The sequence below is a fragment of the Porites lutea genome, chromosome 3, assembly GCF_958299795.1.
Source record: "Porites lutea chromosome 3, jaPorLute2.1, whole genome shotgun sequence".
Taxonomy (NCBI): Eukaryota; Metazoa; Cnidaria; class Anthozoa; order Scleractinia; family Poritidae; genus Porites; species Porites lutea.
In genome coordinates this window covers 8,833,837-8,851,993 of record NC_133203.1, presented here as the reverse complement: position 1 = coordinate 8,851,993, position 18,157 = coordinate 8,833,837, and the positions used below count along the sequence as shown (strand labels likewise).

Sequence of the window (18,157 nt, the reverse complement as noted above, 5' to 3'; positions counted from 1 at the left end):
CGTTCAAATAGAAATCGATTAAGAGTTTTAATTCGGCAAGCGCAAAAACTAGCATATTGATTAAATATTTAACATTGGGTAGTTCAGTAAAACCAGCCTTATTTCAGGTACATATTTTAATAGTTTATAGTCGTTTGCGGTTGCAACCTGTCATAGGATGTCCCTACATACATTTTAGGGGTATACAGAGTCTCGAAAATGCTACATACACTATCCACCCACCCCTCCCTCAAAGTAGACGTTTAATTTATGAGTCATAGGTAATAATTTGGCAGGTAATCTTTGCGGTTAACACGCGCTTTCACGAACTCGCAACTTAAAGATATCACTGTAGTTGTTTTTCCGCTCTTAAAGCATTTCTTGGCGGTGTTAAAAAATGTTCCCACATTTCAGGAGCTTAAGGCAAATCCACCCCGCAAACAATTTATTTTGTTAAACAAACAGACAATAAGACAGCGAAATTGGACGGAAACTATGATCCGTTCGCACGGAGAAGAAAATTAGATTAACGTTCGAAACTCTGAAAATGCACTAACGTGGTCGGCAAAATCTTCTTTACACCTAAACAATACTGCTTTCCAATAGAACTCAGATCCTTTGCGAGCAAATTTCAGGGAAGGCTTTCCAAAATTATACACACTTACAACGCATATACTTGTAACTTTAAGCTGCAAGTGTCGCAGATCAAACATGTACACTTCCTTAGGTTTATTAAGAGGAAATTTGCAGGTATAACGTATGCAATAAAAATTTAATTCGCATTGAAAAACAAACAAAGAAAGCAAACCAAATTACATACGCCAAGCAGACGGTAAATAAAATGACAAGGAATACGTTCTGCAAGCTAACATAATCTGACAGATGCAGGTTGTAATTGAAAAACACAATAACTCTTGCGGATCAGTTGAAGTCTGCCTTGTACCAATGGGCGCAATTACGCACTTGAATTGCTTTAAACAAATGCAGTTAACGTCTTTTGATGTCATTTAACATAGTTTACTCAGGTGGGTTAAAAAAACAAGCGACAACATTTATGAGGAGATAATTAAACACGTAATCTTGTTCAATATGTGCTGAATTTCCAAGGGCAACCAACGAGAACATAGTTTAAAACCACTTAAACATAGCAGTGTTAAACATATATTAGTATTTAAACGGTAGATATTGGCATATTTTTATCCTCTAAAAATTTTTCATCTGTTCGGATTTCCTAGCTGAAAGTCTAGTGATCAGAAAATTATAGGGATCAAAACTTACCTTTTCGAAAATTTCAGGCAGAAAAAGGCTAAGGAAAATTCTCTATGACCTTTTTAGGGTAAAAATCCGTTAAAAATGGGCAATTACACCATTTTTTAGATGTTCGAAAATGCTAGGAGAGGCAGGCAAGCAAGAAATTTTACAACAAATGTTCCGAAAATTATAGATCTCAAATCGTCTTCCGAACAGATATTATCCAAAAATTCACGTTGGGTGCCCCTGAATTTCGCCAGGCAAACTACAGAAGTTCACGCTTAGCATTTCAATGTTTACCAACAATGCATGGTTATTAAATTTTAAACTACAAATTCGAATTCCTAAGTACATAATTATATGTTATTTGTCGGCCAAGAGGTTCGTATTGGAAAACATTTTGCCCAAGGTCTTCAGTTCGGTCTAGGGCCCTACTCATGGACTTAACTAGGGCACAGTTTTTTTCTATACAGACTGGCCTAGACTAGCAAATAACGTAATCATTTTTTTTTGCTACTACTATTAAAGGGGCTACAGCCGACTCTCCCTTAACAGACAACTCTGTCAAAAGGACACCTAGAGTTGGTCCCTGCCTTCTTTACTCTCTTTATTTGACCCTCTTTAAGACGGATACCTCTATAAAACGGACAACTAGAGTTGATCCCTGCCTTTCTCTACTCTCTTTATTTGACTCTCTACGAGACAAACATCTCTCTAAGGTGGACAGTGCCGGTCCCCAAGGGGTCCGTCTTAGAAAGAGTTGACGGTACTAAATCGTCAGTTATTAATTTATTGAATTTATTTATTCATTTGTTTATTATTTATTATCTCAGGAACGGCTCGATAAAACTCCTTATAATAATAAACCTTGTAATAATAAAATGAACATGATGTTAACTGCGCAAGATGATGTTAACTGCGCAAATACAAACGTTTTTCATTAAAGATCGGTGGATGTGCTACTGATAAATCTTAATTGTGTTGATATATTCATTTATGGAATGAAGATAATGTGAACTGCGGAAATACAAATTGAATTGAAGATCTGAGGATGTGCTACTACTAAATCCTTAATTATGACAATTTATTTATTCATAGAGGGAAGATTATGTGAACAGGGGTAATACAAATTTCATTTGAAGATCTGGGGATGTGCCACTGCTAAATGGTTAATTATGATAATATATTTATTTATGGAATGAAGATAATGCGGAAAGGGGAAATCAGTACAAATTCAATTGAAGATCTGTGGATGTGCTTCTTCTAAATCGTTAGTTATTTTAATCTATTTTGTTCATTTACGTATTATTTATCATTTATTTCGCTTGTTCTACTATTCCCAAGGAAAATGAGGGACTTCCCGGTAGGTTACTTAAAAGAGGTTGAAGAGCCACGTCGCGCTCGTCACTGGAGCAGGGAAGCAACCCTTTGGTATACTTCGTAGCCTCCCACGCAGGCGTATTTTGTCCCTCTCCTCCTCTGTGGGGAGGGACGAAATAAGAGGGTTTCTGGGAAACTGCCCACCTACCCCTCTCCTAAGCCAACATTTTGCCCTAACTGAGAAGTAAGTGATAATGTTGACTTAGGCGAGGGGTGGGTGGTCAGTTTCCCAGAAACCTAAACTGATCCAATATGAGCTCCTCTAAAAACGCCCGCGTGGGAGGCTACACACTTCATTGAAAGAGGAAAACGAAAAAGCTCAGTACAATCAACTTTCTCCAAGACGGTCACCATGAGTACCGTTACTAAGTGTCCGTCTTAGAAAGATGTCTGTCTTATATATAGAGAGTCAAATAAAAGGAGTAAAGAAAGGCAGGGACCAACTCTAGGTGTCTGTTTTACAGGGGTGTCCATCTTATAGAGAGTCAAATAAAGGGAGTCAAGAAACGCAGGGACCAACTCTAGGTGTCTGTTTTACAGAGGTGTCCGTCTTATAGACAGTCAAATGAAGGGAGTAAAGGAAGGCAGGGACCAACTCTAGGTGTCCGTTTTACAGAGGTGGCCGTCTTATAGAGGTGTCTATCTTATAGAGAGTCAAATAAAGGGAGTAAAGAAAGGCAGGGACCAGCTCTAGGTGTTCGTTTTACAGAAGTGTCTTTCTTATACTGGAGGTGTCCGCTAAGAGAGATTCGAGTGTATATAGACAATAGACATTCAGGGTTCTATCTATCTATATCGTTTGGGGGAGATTAGTCCCGAGTGGCCGAAGGCCACGAGTTTCCTAGCGGGTTTCGGGGGCATGACCACCGGAAATTTTTTGAAATGAATACGCGCCGAGATGAAATCTGGCGCATTTTGAGACACAATTTTGGGAAATGATACTGTGGTATTATATTTTATTTTTTAGTCGTGATCATGTTCCTTGTCATAGAGTGTCCTTAGAAAGGGAATACTTACTTCATGTGCACTGATCTCGTCGCGTCTGGTTGATTTTTCCGATATAGTTACTTATATATTGTAATGATAACATTGTTTGAGGGGAATCGAGGCATTTTGGGGAGGAAGCTTCTACCCCTCAAATATCCTACATAGAAGCCTGACATTAGACAATATTTTATTTGGGGTCTTATACCAACTGCTACATCAACCGTTTTCCAAATAATTTATTATTACGTTATATGCTAGTTATTTGTTACACTGTGAATAACAAGTTATTACAAATAGGGATAATTAAATGTATCTCTACAAAATTTCCACCTGGGTGGTTTGTGTAAAAGTTAAGCTCCCCCAGTCTGCCAAAATTCGGTTATAGACGGCACTTGAGCATTCAATAATTAATTCATTTATTTAACGACATATTTATTTAAGTATTTATTTTTTGTTTATTTGATAGAGTTTTATTACCTCGCCGTTAACATTAGTTGCAACAGCATATTTAAATTTATTACTTCAGCACTTGTCTTAAGGAATTTGGTAAGAAGAAAAATATTTGCAAATAAAAACTAAAACGAAATTCTTTACTGAAGACTGCATCTCTACTCATTCAAAATTATACATCTGGCTACACGCAACTATTCATCATTTCAAAACTTTTAGAAAACCTTGGAACGCTTTAATGCGGTGGCGGCTCCTAGCTTCAAGAACGGCGATATACAAGACGAGGGTAGGATTACGTTTAATTTAGCTCTACATGTGAATATTCATCATAGTACTTCACGATATTCTCAACCTACAGGTATATTTAATCTCATACAAATCTTAAAAGCATTTTAAAAGTTACAAAGGGCAAACGATCACGGAATTTGCCAGGGACTCTGTGTGCGCAGCAATCAAAGACCCTTCGCGAAATTTCCCGCCGGCGACAATTTTACAATACTTCACGGCCAGCTGTCTTGAGTTTGTCGTGTGAGGGTAAGCTAAAGACTTCCGATCTGGACGGGGACGCAGGAATCTCGTTTTCTTTTTGTTGATTTCGATTTTCGAGTTCAACTATAAAACGTGCGTCTTAATGTGGGCTGTTCTTCTTTAAGGTCATTACAACGACTAGGCAACTTTTCGTCGCGCGAAAATGTCACCCCTTACTCGTCGCTTCGTGTGTAGTGGCTAGCTACAAAAGTCGCAGAAGATTTTTCCTTAGCTTAGGTGGATAGAACATTATGATCCAAACATATTGTGTCCTAGCGTGTGGGAGATGTGCGACGGATCTACAAATAGGAGTCAATGATACGGCCATGAGACAAGCTCACTCTTCTAATCCAACATGACGCCGTCTAGGAAGTATGCATGGTGCCGCAACAAAAGATCGCGCGACAAAAAATTCCCTGATTCGTGGAGGTCTTTATACAACCAAACCTGGTCACCGGAGACGGTCCAGCTTCACAAAACTTTGTATTGATCTGGCAGACTCCACATCAGGGCGCAAGATACGGAGATGTAACGCGCGTTTCACTTTCCACTATCCGCACTCATTACCCCACTGTGAACCTAAGGCGCGGCGACAAACTGTCTAAAACACAAAGAAGCGTTGGTGCCACCGAAACCAAACGAGTTAGTCAGTGCTGTTCTCGGTTCAGGACCGAGAAACGGCTGAGACGTCAGCGGCACGTAGTTCATGTCAAAGTCTTCCTCTGAGTCTACACTATGCAAGTTCAATGTGGGCGGGACCACACCCTAAGAATTGAAAACGAAAGGAAAATACAAAGAATAAGCATTCAAGGGATAATCAAACTACGCAAAGGTACACACAGGCATCGAATGAGGCACTGAATGGAATTTAAAGGGGCTCTATCACGGTTGGCTACTTCGTTTTGTTTATAATGCCAGTAATGTGTCTTCATTCGCAATAAAACTTGAGAAATTACTTGTGAATGACAAAATAGCAGCTTTATGTTGGGGACCAGAGAGGTCACCATGAGCAACCGATGCACAAAACGGACATACAACATAGAGGGAAGAGCTTAGCAATCGTGTAGTAGTTGCACTAATAGAAAGCAATGAATGCAAGTCTAACACGTCTCACCTGGGCAACAGTTAAGACGGTAAAAATAGCTTCCACTGCTCCAGCTGCACCTAACAGGTGACCAATGGCCCCTAGAAATAAAGGGAACAAAAGCAAGTTAGTAGTGCTGTAATTTGCGCCGTTTAAGAGGAGGTTAGGCCTAAGCCAAATGTTGAACTTTTCATGAGACGAACCAAACTCTAATTTGGGTCAACCTAAATTAAGTTCGTCTGTTGGGTCAGACGTCGAACATAGGACGCGTCGAACCAATCAGCTGAATCAGACCAAAAAACAATTTTAGGCGAACGAGGCTAAATACACATTATCGTAAAAATTTTTAATTTATTAGTTTAGCTCGTCCGTCTGAAGCAGACGGATAGAACATGTTTGACGATCCAGACTCATTCAGACGAACTTAACTGAGCCAGACGTCGAACTTTTCATCAACTTAACTCAGTAAGTTTGGCTTGTGTCATGAAAAGTTCGACGTTTAGCCTAGGCCTCAGTGTTTTGAAAGTGGCATGTAGTTTTATAGTCAAGGCTGTATTAAGCAGACACCTTTGGGGAATTACCAAATGACCGCTTAATACAAGTTGACCCTTTAAAACTGCTCTGGCAAACCTAAGAGTTTATCAAGGAAATAAAGATGGTAACAAAGCGAACTATCCTACCTCTTCTAGTGCCAAAAGAAAAGAAGTAAACGACCATCTGAACAAAGTTTAATAGAGATGAAGACAATAACAAATAACTCGTTGGGACCACGGAAAACTTGACCGCTAAATATAGGTCAGTTTTACAGCAAACAAGGAAAATGATTTTCGGGACTTAAGAAAGTGACCGTTCAATAGAGGGCGAGTGCTTAATACAGGTCCGCTTAAAACAGGTTTGACTGTATTGAAGGGGTGATTGCATTGTAATAGCCTGTTTCAGGATCTCAGTTAGTCAAGATAAGACATATTGGCAAGGAATGTGGTGAGAAACCACCCCCTTCTCTCCCTAGTACTCGGCCGTTTTCTTTTTTCTTTGTTTTTTGTTAATTTGTTTGTTTGTTTGTCTGTCTTCTTTTTCTTTCTTCTTCTCCATTTTCGTCATTCTTGCTTTTACTTTTGCTCGTCCTGGCAAACTAAGGACATGTAACAGGCTAGTTTTGCAACACTTTCCGTTTAAACTGGCCCCTACGGCTTAAAAATCAAAGCCAAAAGAAAGTTACCTTTAGTGGAAGAAACTTGAACATTTCTGGAATGGCTTCCAAGCAAAGTTTTTATTGCATTGTTCTCTCCAGCGTCCCCTGGAAATTAAGAAAAAGGGGAAGAAATGTATGCTGCTGGCCTGAATTTAGTAACATGTTAGTTAGGGTCAGGGCTTGCAACGGACGTCTCAACATCTCACAACAGTGTTTTGGGGAGGGGGGTATTGGGTAGGTTTATTTTTTTTCCATTGGAATTTGATTCATAATAAATCATTATAAAAAAGACCAGTGAACGAGCCCTACCAAGTGGAGTAGATGTAGCATGTGCGTTGATATAGTGGATGTCTTGTGGTTCTAGACGAGCGTCTCTGAGTGCATTCTTCATGGCCAGATACGCCCCGTACCCTCCCTCTGATGGGGCCGTGATGTGGTACGCGTCTCCTGTACAGATACAAGCAAACAGTAGGAAGTGCTTAACCCTTTAAACCCTAAGATCAAAATTTGAATTCTCATTTGTTGCCCCTATTCATTTCCTACAGAAATAGTGGGGAGAGTTGACAAAATATCAGGCAAATTCATCTTGTGTGATCATGCCCGTAATTCTCATGACCACCCTGTTTTACAAAGCATTGATATTACAAGAACAAATTTGATCCTGATCACTTAAAGGGTTAACCAAAACGTACTGTGCGTCATGGTTATTAAATGCAACACGACATGAACTAAAATTTCACACAGTGTTTTTACACATGCTCAGTGACCCAGGGTTAGTTATACTTTCAATACTAAATAACCTAAATGCTTACGACCCCCTGCTGATAGGATTGCTTAACAACCAAACAGAGTAGAATGTTTACGACAAATCAATAGAACAAAACAACTTATGATTGGTCTGTTAGTTTAAAAGTAAGAAGTATGGCTATACAACAACAGCTTATTGATTGCAAACAAAATAACTCCAACCTGAAAGTCCATACCCCAGCAGTTCCGCGTACACCTTTGCACCACGAGTAATCGCGTGTTCGTATTCCTAAGGTAAAAAAAAACAGTGAACATTGTGGAGGGTTGATTTACTCCTACTAGTTAAGCACCACCTTTTCATTTGGAAGCAATTATACAGCTTCAAATCTCAGCAGCTATAGGAAAACTAATTAAGTAAAACAAAAAAACGAGAACTTGCAAAGAACCAAACATCCTGCGAAGGTTGTCACGGACTACAAACAGAACAACGTTTGCAAAAAACATAGAGCGGGATAGTGAGATAAAATCTTCGTTTCACTGAATTTTTCCAAAATGGAGGTTCCCATTGTTAGTTTCCATGACCTATTTTCTTCTTTGATGGTTAAAAAGCAGTTTGTTTAATTTTTTCATTGCAGTGTATGGCACTGGACTCGCTAACTTTCATTCACAACGTACCTCTAAAATCATGATCCCCGCTCCCTCTCCCATCACAAACCCAGACCTCTGGCTATCAAACGGCCGCGATGATTCTTCAGGACGATCATTGAACTTGGTGGTCAGTGCTCGCATTCTGGTTAAGGAAATAAAAAAGCTATTGGTTATTTTAACGTTGGACGGGAGACTGAGGCGGTGTCTTGACGAACTACTATCACCTCTTTCCTAGCGATCTTTCTCGTACCCAGATCTGAATGTCTAACGTCTTTCCCTTACCTAGCCGCGTGGCAGGCGTTCCCCTCTTCTCTTCTCCCTCGCGTGTGCGAATTCCCTTCCCCTTCCATTTCGAACGCCTGTCACGCAGGCTATTAGGAACCTTGCGATCTGACAACGTCACTGAAAAACTGACTCTACGTTTTTTCAAACTTTTTCACGTTTATTTCCAATTCGTTCAGTCTTACTGATATAGCTAGAAAACAAAGCTGAAGCTGAAGAGAGAGGACCGCGTCCAAGCTCAGATAGATACAGTAAAATTTATCGCCTTTCTGATGACGTACTAAAGGGATTTTCACGTCGAAGTTGTGCAGAGATAGCAGAAAAATTGACAGAAACAGGCGTTATGGTACATGAATTGTTACAGTCGAACATCTCCACAACGGCCCCCTTAGGTACAGAAGAAAGTGGCCGTTGTGGAAAGGTGCCTGTTATTGGGAGGCAGGAGTGTAATATGGTAGATTTTTTAAGAGAGTACAACATATTTATTGTGCTAATTTCATGCTTACGGTATTCCATAATGGTACTCCAATCATATATAATACATCGTAGAGATAAAATACACAAAAAATCAAACATTTTTTTTGAATCAAAATGTCTGGACGTGACAAAACGGGCAAGGTTCGCTGCATTCGCTATAAGTATCGTAGACTGAATTTATGCTTACTGCAGCAGTATAAATGGAGTACAATCAAAATACAACTGCCGCGATTAATCATCAACTCGCCATACGCATCAAATGTCATGACCACTCTTGACTTTTTCATCGGTCGCTGAAAAAACTGGCCGTTGTTGAGAGGATATTTTAGGTAGTTGGGGACATGCTTTAGTGGCTGTTGCCGTTGAAAAGAGGTTTATTAAAACACGAGTCAATGTATGGACTGCTCGCCGGAACAAAAAAACTGGTCGTTGCAGAGAGGTGGCCGTTAACAGAGATTCGACTGTATTTTGCTTATTACACCTACTGCTTTTTAAACTTTCTCGCCGCCATGGGTGTCGTCGTCGTACTGAGGGTGGAGAAAAAACGGGGTAAAAATCCGCCCACAAAACAGTCCAACACTCCACTTTGACCATTAACATGGGCCAAGTCCAAACGGCACAGTAATATAATAACGCCTTCAACCCACGATTTTTCTTACTTGCAAAAGCCCGCCACTGAAAGTGGCATAATGCATGCTTCAACACCTCCAGCCACCATGAGATCAGCATCACCATAACGGATCATTCTAAAAGCATCTCCAATAGCATGCGCGCTGGCGGCACAAGCTGTGGACACCGCGTGGTTTGGCCCCTAAGATTAGAATTAGTAGACAAATTTTGCACAGGTTAGGTATTGGAGACGGCTGACATTTTAGACTAGTACCACATAAAAATACTGCCCAGTGGCTTCACAGGTAGCCCAAGCTCGAAATATGAGCATCGACATCGTTGCATAACATTCAGAATATAAGAATTTGTATGCGAAAAAAACCTATGGTTTCTGTAACCTACGAAATGAAAGGATTTCAATAAAAAACAGCTTACCTTACTTAAAATGTGTGTTACGTCTCTCCTGTGTGGTCCACGGGCCGATTTATGGCCGTTTTATGGGTTTTTATGTAAACGGTTTTCTCTCTATATAAAAGTTTACCAGAAAACCCCATAAAACGGCCATAAATCGGCCCGTGGACCACACAGGAGAGACGTAACACACATTTTAAGTAAGGTAAGCTGTTTTTTATTGAAATCCTTTCATTTCGTGGGTTACAGAAACGATAGGTTTTTTTCCTATACAAATCCTTATATTTTGAATGTTACGCAACAATGCCGCTGCTCGCCGATGCTCATATTTCGAGCTTGGGCTACCTGTGGTGGCTTACATGTGAATGGTTACACTTCATCCACAGACTCCAGAGGTAGAACCACCTCGTGCAGCAAAATAAACAGTACCACGGGAAAGCACTGCTCAGCAGCTTTCATTTGAATGGTCACACTTTAGGATTTCATCCACAGACTCAAAAGTTATAACCACTTTGTGCAGCATGTTAAACAGTACCACAGGGAAGTACTGCTCAGCTGACTGCTTGGTAGCTTTCATTTGAATGGTCACACTTTAAGATTTCATCCACAGACTCAAAAGTTAGAACCACCTTGTACAGCATAGTAAACAGTACCACAGGGAAGTACTGCTCAGCTGACTGCTTGGTAGCTTTCATTTGAATGGTCACACTTTAAGATTTCATCCACAGACTCAAAAGTTAGAACCACCTTGTCAAGCATAGTAAACAATACCACAGGGAAGTACTGCTCAGCTGACTGCTTGGTAGCTTTCATTTGAATGGTCACACTTTAAGATTTCATCCACAGACTCAAAAGTTAGAACTACCTTGTCAAGCATAGTAAACAATACCACAGGGAAGTACTGCTCAGCTGACTGCTTGGTAGCTTTCATTTGAATGGTCACACTTTAAGATTTCATCCACAGACTCAAAAGTTAGAACCACCTTGTACAGCATAATAAACCAAGTATATTTTACTGCTCATCATGTCTACAAAAAAATAGTATCAGTAGCAGTTTCATCCATAAAAATTAGTTGTGCAGTCTTTTAATTACTCTAGTCCCAGAGGGTTTTCTTGAATCCAGTTTTCTGTGCGAAAGAGAGTTAGCCTGCATACAGACGTCTCCTTTTTTCATGCAACAACAGAAATAGGAGATGTCTGCACCTGGGCTATTCTTATTTCAGAAAGGTTAGAAAAGAGCTAAAAAAAAAAGAAAAGTATACCTTCAAAGATCTTTAATCTTTAATCACTATTTATACACGGTAAAAAATTCATCAGGTACAATAAATTCCAGTACAATGACTAAAATCCTAAAAACCTAAAAATCCTAATCGTATAAACATCATATTAACTTACAACCATACGCCACAAACCTGATTTCCATAAATGCCGTGTTCATAAAAATTATGAAAGAGAAGGCGTTAAACTCGATTTAATGAACCAGACTCTCTAACGTTACAGCGTAAGCTGTTCCAAAGGGTTTCACCGCTGTAACTATTGAAAACTATTTTACCAACCTGAAGTCCAAAAGTCATGCTGATAACCCCTGCTGGCATGTTCAGGAGAACTCTGGGCACAAAAAATGTATTTACTCTCCTATATCCCTGAAAAAAGAACAGAAGACAGATGCTGTTCAGTGCATGCTAACAAATACTTTAAGTGGGTAGCCAGACGGTATTGATATTCATTGTCTACAGAGGTTGTCAATAAAAATGGTACGATTGACTCTCAAATTCTGATACTACCAAATCTGGGCTTCCCAGCCTTAACGTTTTGTGCAAACACTAGGATTATTTTCTTGTGGTCTATAAAAGTAACGGGGATCACTGGAGCCTGCTCTGACAGCCCTAACTTTAAGTCACAATAAGGTTGGATTGTTCTACCCAAATTTAATTCAATTTAAATTTTTTCTCTGCAAAAGTACTTTGCAGTAAAGTGAATAGCTTCTTCAGGACTTCTTTGGCTCTAGCCCGAAAGAGGGGTGAAATGGACTAGGAGGAACATTGTTCCATTTTAAAGTGGTCACCATGACAGCATCGAAGACTGTATTTTCTCTGATCGAGTGTTATAAATGTATATTTTCTTTAAGTAATCTCGAATTTCAAGACTTTTTCCAGTTAGCGTCAAAACGAACAAGAAGTAATCATAATTACAAGTTGAAGTTTCAAGCATCTAGTTGTAATTGTTACAAATGTTCATTTTTTGTGAGAATTGTAAAAGAATGGAACGATTTACCTGAGGGGGTTGTCTGGGCCGGAAATCTTGCATGTTTTAAGCATTTTTTAGGATAATTTTTAAATATTTCGTAGTTTTGCTCTTTATGTCTTATTGGCTTTATGTTTAGCTACCTTTTTGGACGTACATTTTTAACATTACATTTTAACATTAGAATATTCAGGGTGCAAAGAAAATCACTTTTACAGCTTGTCATTTGGGCAAGCTGAAGCTAGCATTCACTAGCCCAGATGTCATTTCAACTAGCCCCAAAAACGTTTTGACTGGCAGAATTGATCAACAATTCTTCTGTTATTCGAATTCCTCAAAAAGTATCACTAGCCCGTTGGGCAATTAAAAAACAGAATTCACTAGCCGGATAGCAAAATCCACTAGCCCAAGGCTATCGGACACTACTTTCTTTCACACTAATATTTTTAACGTTTTTCTTTTGGGAGTTTTTTACATAGGGTCAACCTCTTAAACTCCCTTTTTCAAAGCATTCTTTGTATATATTTATCTTGTTTTTAAATGCTTTAAATAAACGTATGTATGTATGTATGTATGTATGTATGTATGTATGTATGTATGTATGTATGTATGTATGTATGTATGTATGTATGTATGTATGTATGTATGTATGTATGTATGTATGTAAAATCAGTGAGTCGTGCCTTTATTCATTTTCTCCTCTAGCTCTTTAAGCTCCAACACCCAAATACAAATAAGTTTAAAGAAATTTTAAAAATAAGTTTAAAGAATTTGATAAAGAACAATAGTCCCTTTTCAAATTCGTCGCCGTCGCTGAGTAGAATCACTGAAGACTCATTTATTCAGGGTTAGCCTTGACCTAAGGTAAATATATTCACAAATTCCAGTCAGTATAAGACCTGTGCACAACTGTGTCTATGCTTCATTCTCAAATTCAAGCACCTTCTCACTGGTATTTGTGAATATTTTACTTTAGGTTGAGGCTAACCCTTCTTTTGTTCTATTCAGCGGCTGCAACGAATTCAAAACTGAACTATTAAAGCACTTTCTCCTTGGTAGAAATTTTATTCATTCTGTTGAACTTTTCCCTTGATTGGTCTCATTAGGAGAAAATTGATATTGATCACTCTTGGGACATAATGGGCTAACCACACCATGGTGTGTCAATAACAGCATTGTGTTACTAGAAGCTGCATGCTACACCTGTCACCATGATGGTTACTGAATTTTTCAACACACAGGATGATTATTAAGCTACTGTTAAAGTTGGTTTTTAACAATTTCACTCACCTGTTTGTCCAGTGCATCTCCAGCCAGCAATGTATCCTTCATCCCAGTCATTCCCATGCCGACAGACACACCCTGAAAGAAAACAGTTATTCATATTATCATTGTTGTATGTAGTCAAAGCCTTACTTGTCTGCCTCCAATAGCTGCTTCACCATTCTCCAGGAACTTTTAAGACTGTCCAAAATCAGAATCATAAATAACAGGGTTTTCATTAAGAATTTTAGTAGCAGGAAAAATGTGTAACGTTACTAGAGAATACTATGTATGCCTGAAAGAAAAATAGTCATAGGCTATCGCACTTAGCCGGAGAATTCTGAACTGTAAACAGAGAATTCTCTGATCTCCAATGCCTAATGAACACCCTGATATAACGTCTAAAATATTTCCCTTGTTAAATAATAATTTATGATCAAAAAACCAATGGCATTGTGAAAACATACTAATACAAAATGGTCTCACAACAGGATATAATATGCCTATAATATAGGGGGCTTTGTTACACACCTCATTGAACGACTTTGATTATAAGCAATCCCCATACTCCAAGGTAACTTGTTTGGCTAAGCTGCTCCAGCATTTGATATATTAGGGAAAAACATTACTCCTCTGAAACACATGGTACGGGGAGAGGGGCTGGCACATAAGCAAGAGCACTCGCCCCCCACCTACAGCTGTATGTGTCTCAGGTTTCAATCCTGGCATCAACAGGACATAGGTAGAGTTTGTTGTTGATATTCTCCTTTGTTCTGAGAGGTTTTTTCTGGGTTCTTCAGTTTCCCCTCTCCTCAAAAACCAACACTTCCAAATTCCAATTTGATTGGAACAAATCATTGGACATGTTTAAACAAGTTAAGAACTCCCAACTGCTTCATCGGTAAACAAATTACAAAAATTGCAATAATTACATACAGCCCTCTCTTTCTGGTCCTGATTGTTTGGTCTCCAATTACAATCTTCAAGAGCCTCATTAGCAGCCACAACAGCAAACAGGCCTTCAGTTGTAGTGCTTCTCTTATCCTGCATCAGAAAATGGTATAAACAGACTAACTCACAATGTAATTATTATATAATTATTGAGTTATCATCAATGAAGGTTCAGAAATTGAATAGTTTTATACAAAAAAATAAAGCATTAAATTACATAACAACATAGATTACCACTCTGAGCTCTTGCTGCCAATACTTCTCGTCAAACTCTCCCATATTTTCGCCTCGAGGGACAAATGCCGCTGAAAAGGACGAAAGGTACTCTGGATTCAAATGGGGGCAAAAATCAAAACCCAAAAAATCCCTAGGGCTTCCAACAAAACCCAAAAACATCCCTGTACCAAAAACTAACCCCCAAAAAATCCCATGTCAAATTTCTGAGCCTTTAAAATTTCCAGAAAGCATTGGATATAACACAAAAATAAAAACATTAGATATTGAATGTTTGTGTTTGTTTATTCACCATACCATCTCAAGTTATCTTTTCCGCATCTGGTAGTCATTCTAACAACACTCGAGACACCCAAGAACTTCTTGCCTATTTCAACACAAATCTTTAGATTGTTTTGAATACCCAAAAACAATCCCTACTTAAATCAAGCCACCCAAACAAATACTTGCCAAATTTTCCTACTCAAAAAAATTTCAGGAATCAAAAATTTTAAACCCCCAAAAAATCCTTCAATCATCCCTGTCACTGAAATCCAGAGTACCCCCCCCCCCTCCCTTCCCCTGGGATGGTATGTAAAGGAATGCAAGGCTACATCCAACTATGGATGGACACAGCCTGATAGTACTACAGGTAACACAAGCAAGGTTCTCTAGCCTATGGTACCACCATTATTTAAACCTTCTTCCCCCACCCCCCACCACTTGTTTCTACAGTGCTGGCTACAACATTAACACATTTAATAACTAGTAATAATCACAGGTTACAGAGTGCAGGCGACAAGGATCAAAGGTCAAAACGCTTTAATTTTGCTCTATCACTGGGCTTTGCGTAAGTTTCACTTGACAGTCAAAACACGCTTGAACAGATTACTAGTGATAGCAGGTCCAAACGCGCGTAATGAAATTGCGTTTTATGTACTCCATTCATTCTTAGTGGAAGTCCAAACAAATGCTAGCTTCATACATGCAACGGATGTGTAATAAAAGTCTGCAGATTAGGATTGCAGGCTCCTCTTGTCACCCGCAATATTAAAATCAACACCTAAACAATGCTCTGCATACATTACTCGTGGTTTTCTCGGGTAACTTGTGAGAAGAATTTGTTAGAAATATTAAACGTTTTATCTTTGGAGGTCATGGTTTTCTGTTACTCTGTATTGTAACTTTGTTAATAATTAAAAGGAGAAATTACACAATGGTCATAATAAAGGATTAAAAGATGAATTCTTACCTATTTTTGCCGGAATCCCTTTGTAATCTTTTGGAAGAAAGAAGAGCACATTTGAAACATTTGCTTTTAAATACAACCACAGCCATTAGAAGGTTCAAAAACCATGACAGAAAAGCTAGTTGATACCTTCACTCTTTATCTGCGTTATTCCACACTTTCCTTGTAGTAAATTATTCCAAACTCTTTCTGTACCAACTCCTAGTGGAGTAACCAGACCTATATTGGACAAACCAGACCTAGTGAAATTCACTTCAATGTTCACCCTCCAACTAAACCCTCTCTTAACCAACACCTTGGAATTTGGCCCCTGCCTTCCCCAGGGGGGTGCTCCCTATAATGGCCTGTACGGGGAGGCTCCGCACGAAAGGGGTACCTTTCTCAGCCATCAGGTATATGAAAGGGTGGGGATTTTACTCATTGAAGTATATAATATGGTAGGGAAATCTGTCATTTGGGTCTGTGAAAGGGCCCAAAGGGCTAAACAGATGAATTTTATGGCTTTATAAAGTAGGAAAACATTCTGTTTTTGTGATTGATTCCTATTTGAAAGACAGTGCCTTTACAGCAGTTAAAAGGGAGCAAAGTTCTACATGAGGTATGTGAAAGGGGTACCATTTGTCAATAGAAGGTACATAGAAGGGGTACCTTTTTTGTGAAAAACGGTATATAAAAGGGTAAAGGGTTAGACCTCAGGGTGGAGCCTCCCCGTAAAGAAATTTGTTGAGTACCCCCCCTGCCCCAGGGCTGCCTTTCTTTACTCCCTTTATTTGACTCACTATAAAACAAACATCTCTCTAAGGCGGACACTTACTGCCAGTCCCAAAGGTGTCCGTCTTAAAGAGAGTTGACAGTATTGTTGTTGAATGAACATTTGTCACTCAGAGACATAGCTTGAAACTTTTTCAGTTCCAAATAAACCCTAACCCATGTCTCCAATCATTTTTCCACAGGTGACTTGATTAAATCTCCTTTTTTATCAGTATGGTGATGAAATCAACTCTCTGGCTCTAAAGTACCATGCACTTCAGGCTGGATACACAGCTTTCCCTTATGGCGAAATAGAGGAAAAACACAGAATTTTTGTTTTTGTTAAAGTAAAGATATGTACACACCCCCATTTATAAGCCCTCCTAAAACAGCTTACAAAGTTTCATAGGCCAAGGGTGTATAAGCAGAAGGTTACGGCATGGTATTCTGTTTCAAGGCAATTTGAAGTATTCGGTATCAAAGAGTTTACAAATTTAAGACATACTGGTATCTTACGAGGAAAAAATATGGGTATGTTGGAATCCCCCCCCCCCCCCTCCAACACAACCCCCCACCCTGGCTGGGCCTGATTATTCCCCTTGCTATTGAAAACCCGTATTTAAATCCTACCGCAGGAAAAGCATTTCACACTGGGATCGACAAAATAACAGGAAAATAAAGAAATTAAGGCGTGGAAATTTATAACTAAGCCTCAAATACCTAGTCCAGTCACCACAACCCTCCGATTACGCGTCGCACTTGAATAATGCCTTCGAACGAGGTAATTCAGATGATTTGATCGTTTGAAGAGGAAGATCCGGTTTTTTGCGCACATAATTACAGCGCCGTGCACCCAGAAACTCCAGAAAAAATAGTTGATTTATCATGCGTTGATACGAATCGAAGTTGCAACTCTCCAATTTTCCGCCATTTTTGTAACCACGCCTTCTTTTGTGGCAGGAAAAGGACTTGGGCCGTTGGGTCCAGGTTGCTCGCTGTTTCGAGCCAACCTTCCACGGTTTTCATTAAGACCAGTTGGCGAATATCCATTAACATTGCAGGAATGAGCGCCTTAAAATTAGAAAACTTACCAAAATTGGTGATACGTTAAACGCCAGCGAAGATATTGCTTCACAACGTCGCGAAATTTTGTAGAGTAGGGGCCACAAACTTGCCGGTACCCCCCTCCCCTAGACCCCTACAACTGTAAAGACCGCACAATGTTGTAAAATTCGACGACTTTGTGGTGCCATATCTCCGTTAGCTTTCATTAAATCATGTTCAAACTTGGTACTTTTACTAACTCTAAGGCGTTCTTTATATTCGTGCTGACGGATTTTTGCTAACTAGTCCCAGCAGATCCCAGTCAAAAGTTGTGAACTAGTCAGGAGAGGGTCTATTTTGGGGAAACTGGCGCATGTAAAAATATGCTCAGAACGTAATTCATCCTGGTAAATTTTAT

At 39.3% G+C, this 18,157-nt stretch overlaps 1 protein-coding gene across 1 annotated transcript; it reads right to left on the bottom strand.

The window, feature by feature from the left end:
- Positions 1-3,669: 3,669 nt before the first annotated feature.
- Positions 3,670-17,625, bottom strand: LOC140929342 (uncharacterized). Its single transcript, XM_073379142.1, has 14 exons — positions 17,416-17,625; positions 16,075-16,164; positions 15,949-15,975; positions 14,718-14,788; positions 14,469-14,576; positions 13,560-13,631; positions 11,582-11,668; positions 9,665-9,816; positions 8,274-8,388; positions 7,821-7,887; positions 7,161-7,298; positions 6,879-6,956; positions 5,690-5,760; positions 3,670-5,340 (listed from the first exon to the last, which is right to left on the bottom strand). Exons 1-14 carry the CDS (start codon positions 17,528-17,530, stop codon positions 5,155-5,157), a joined length of 1,377 nt encoding a protein of 458 aa, XP_073235243.1. The 5' UTR covers positions 17,531-17,625; the 3' UTR covers positions 3,670-5,154.
- Between the last annotated feature and the right edge of the window lie 532 nt (positions 17,626-18,157).

Coding starts and splice junctions, on each gene's coding strand:
- LOC140929342 (XM_073379142.1), bottom strand. CDS start 17,530: ATGTGCGCAAAAAACCGGATCTTCCTCTTCAAACGATCAAATCATCTG. Junction 15,976..16,074: donor AACGCAGATAAAGAGTGAAG/GTATCAACTAGC, acceptor TTCTTCCAAAAG/ATTACAAAGGGATTCCGGCA. Junction 14,577..14,717: donor GGCAGCAAGAGCTCAGAGTG/GTAATCTATGTT, acceptor TTTCTGATGCAG/GATAAGAGAAGCACTACAAC.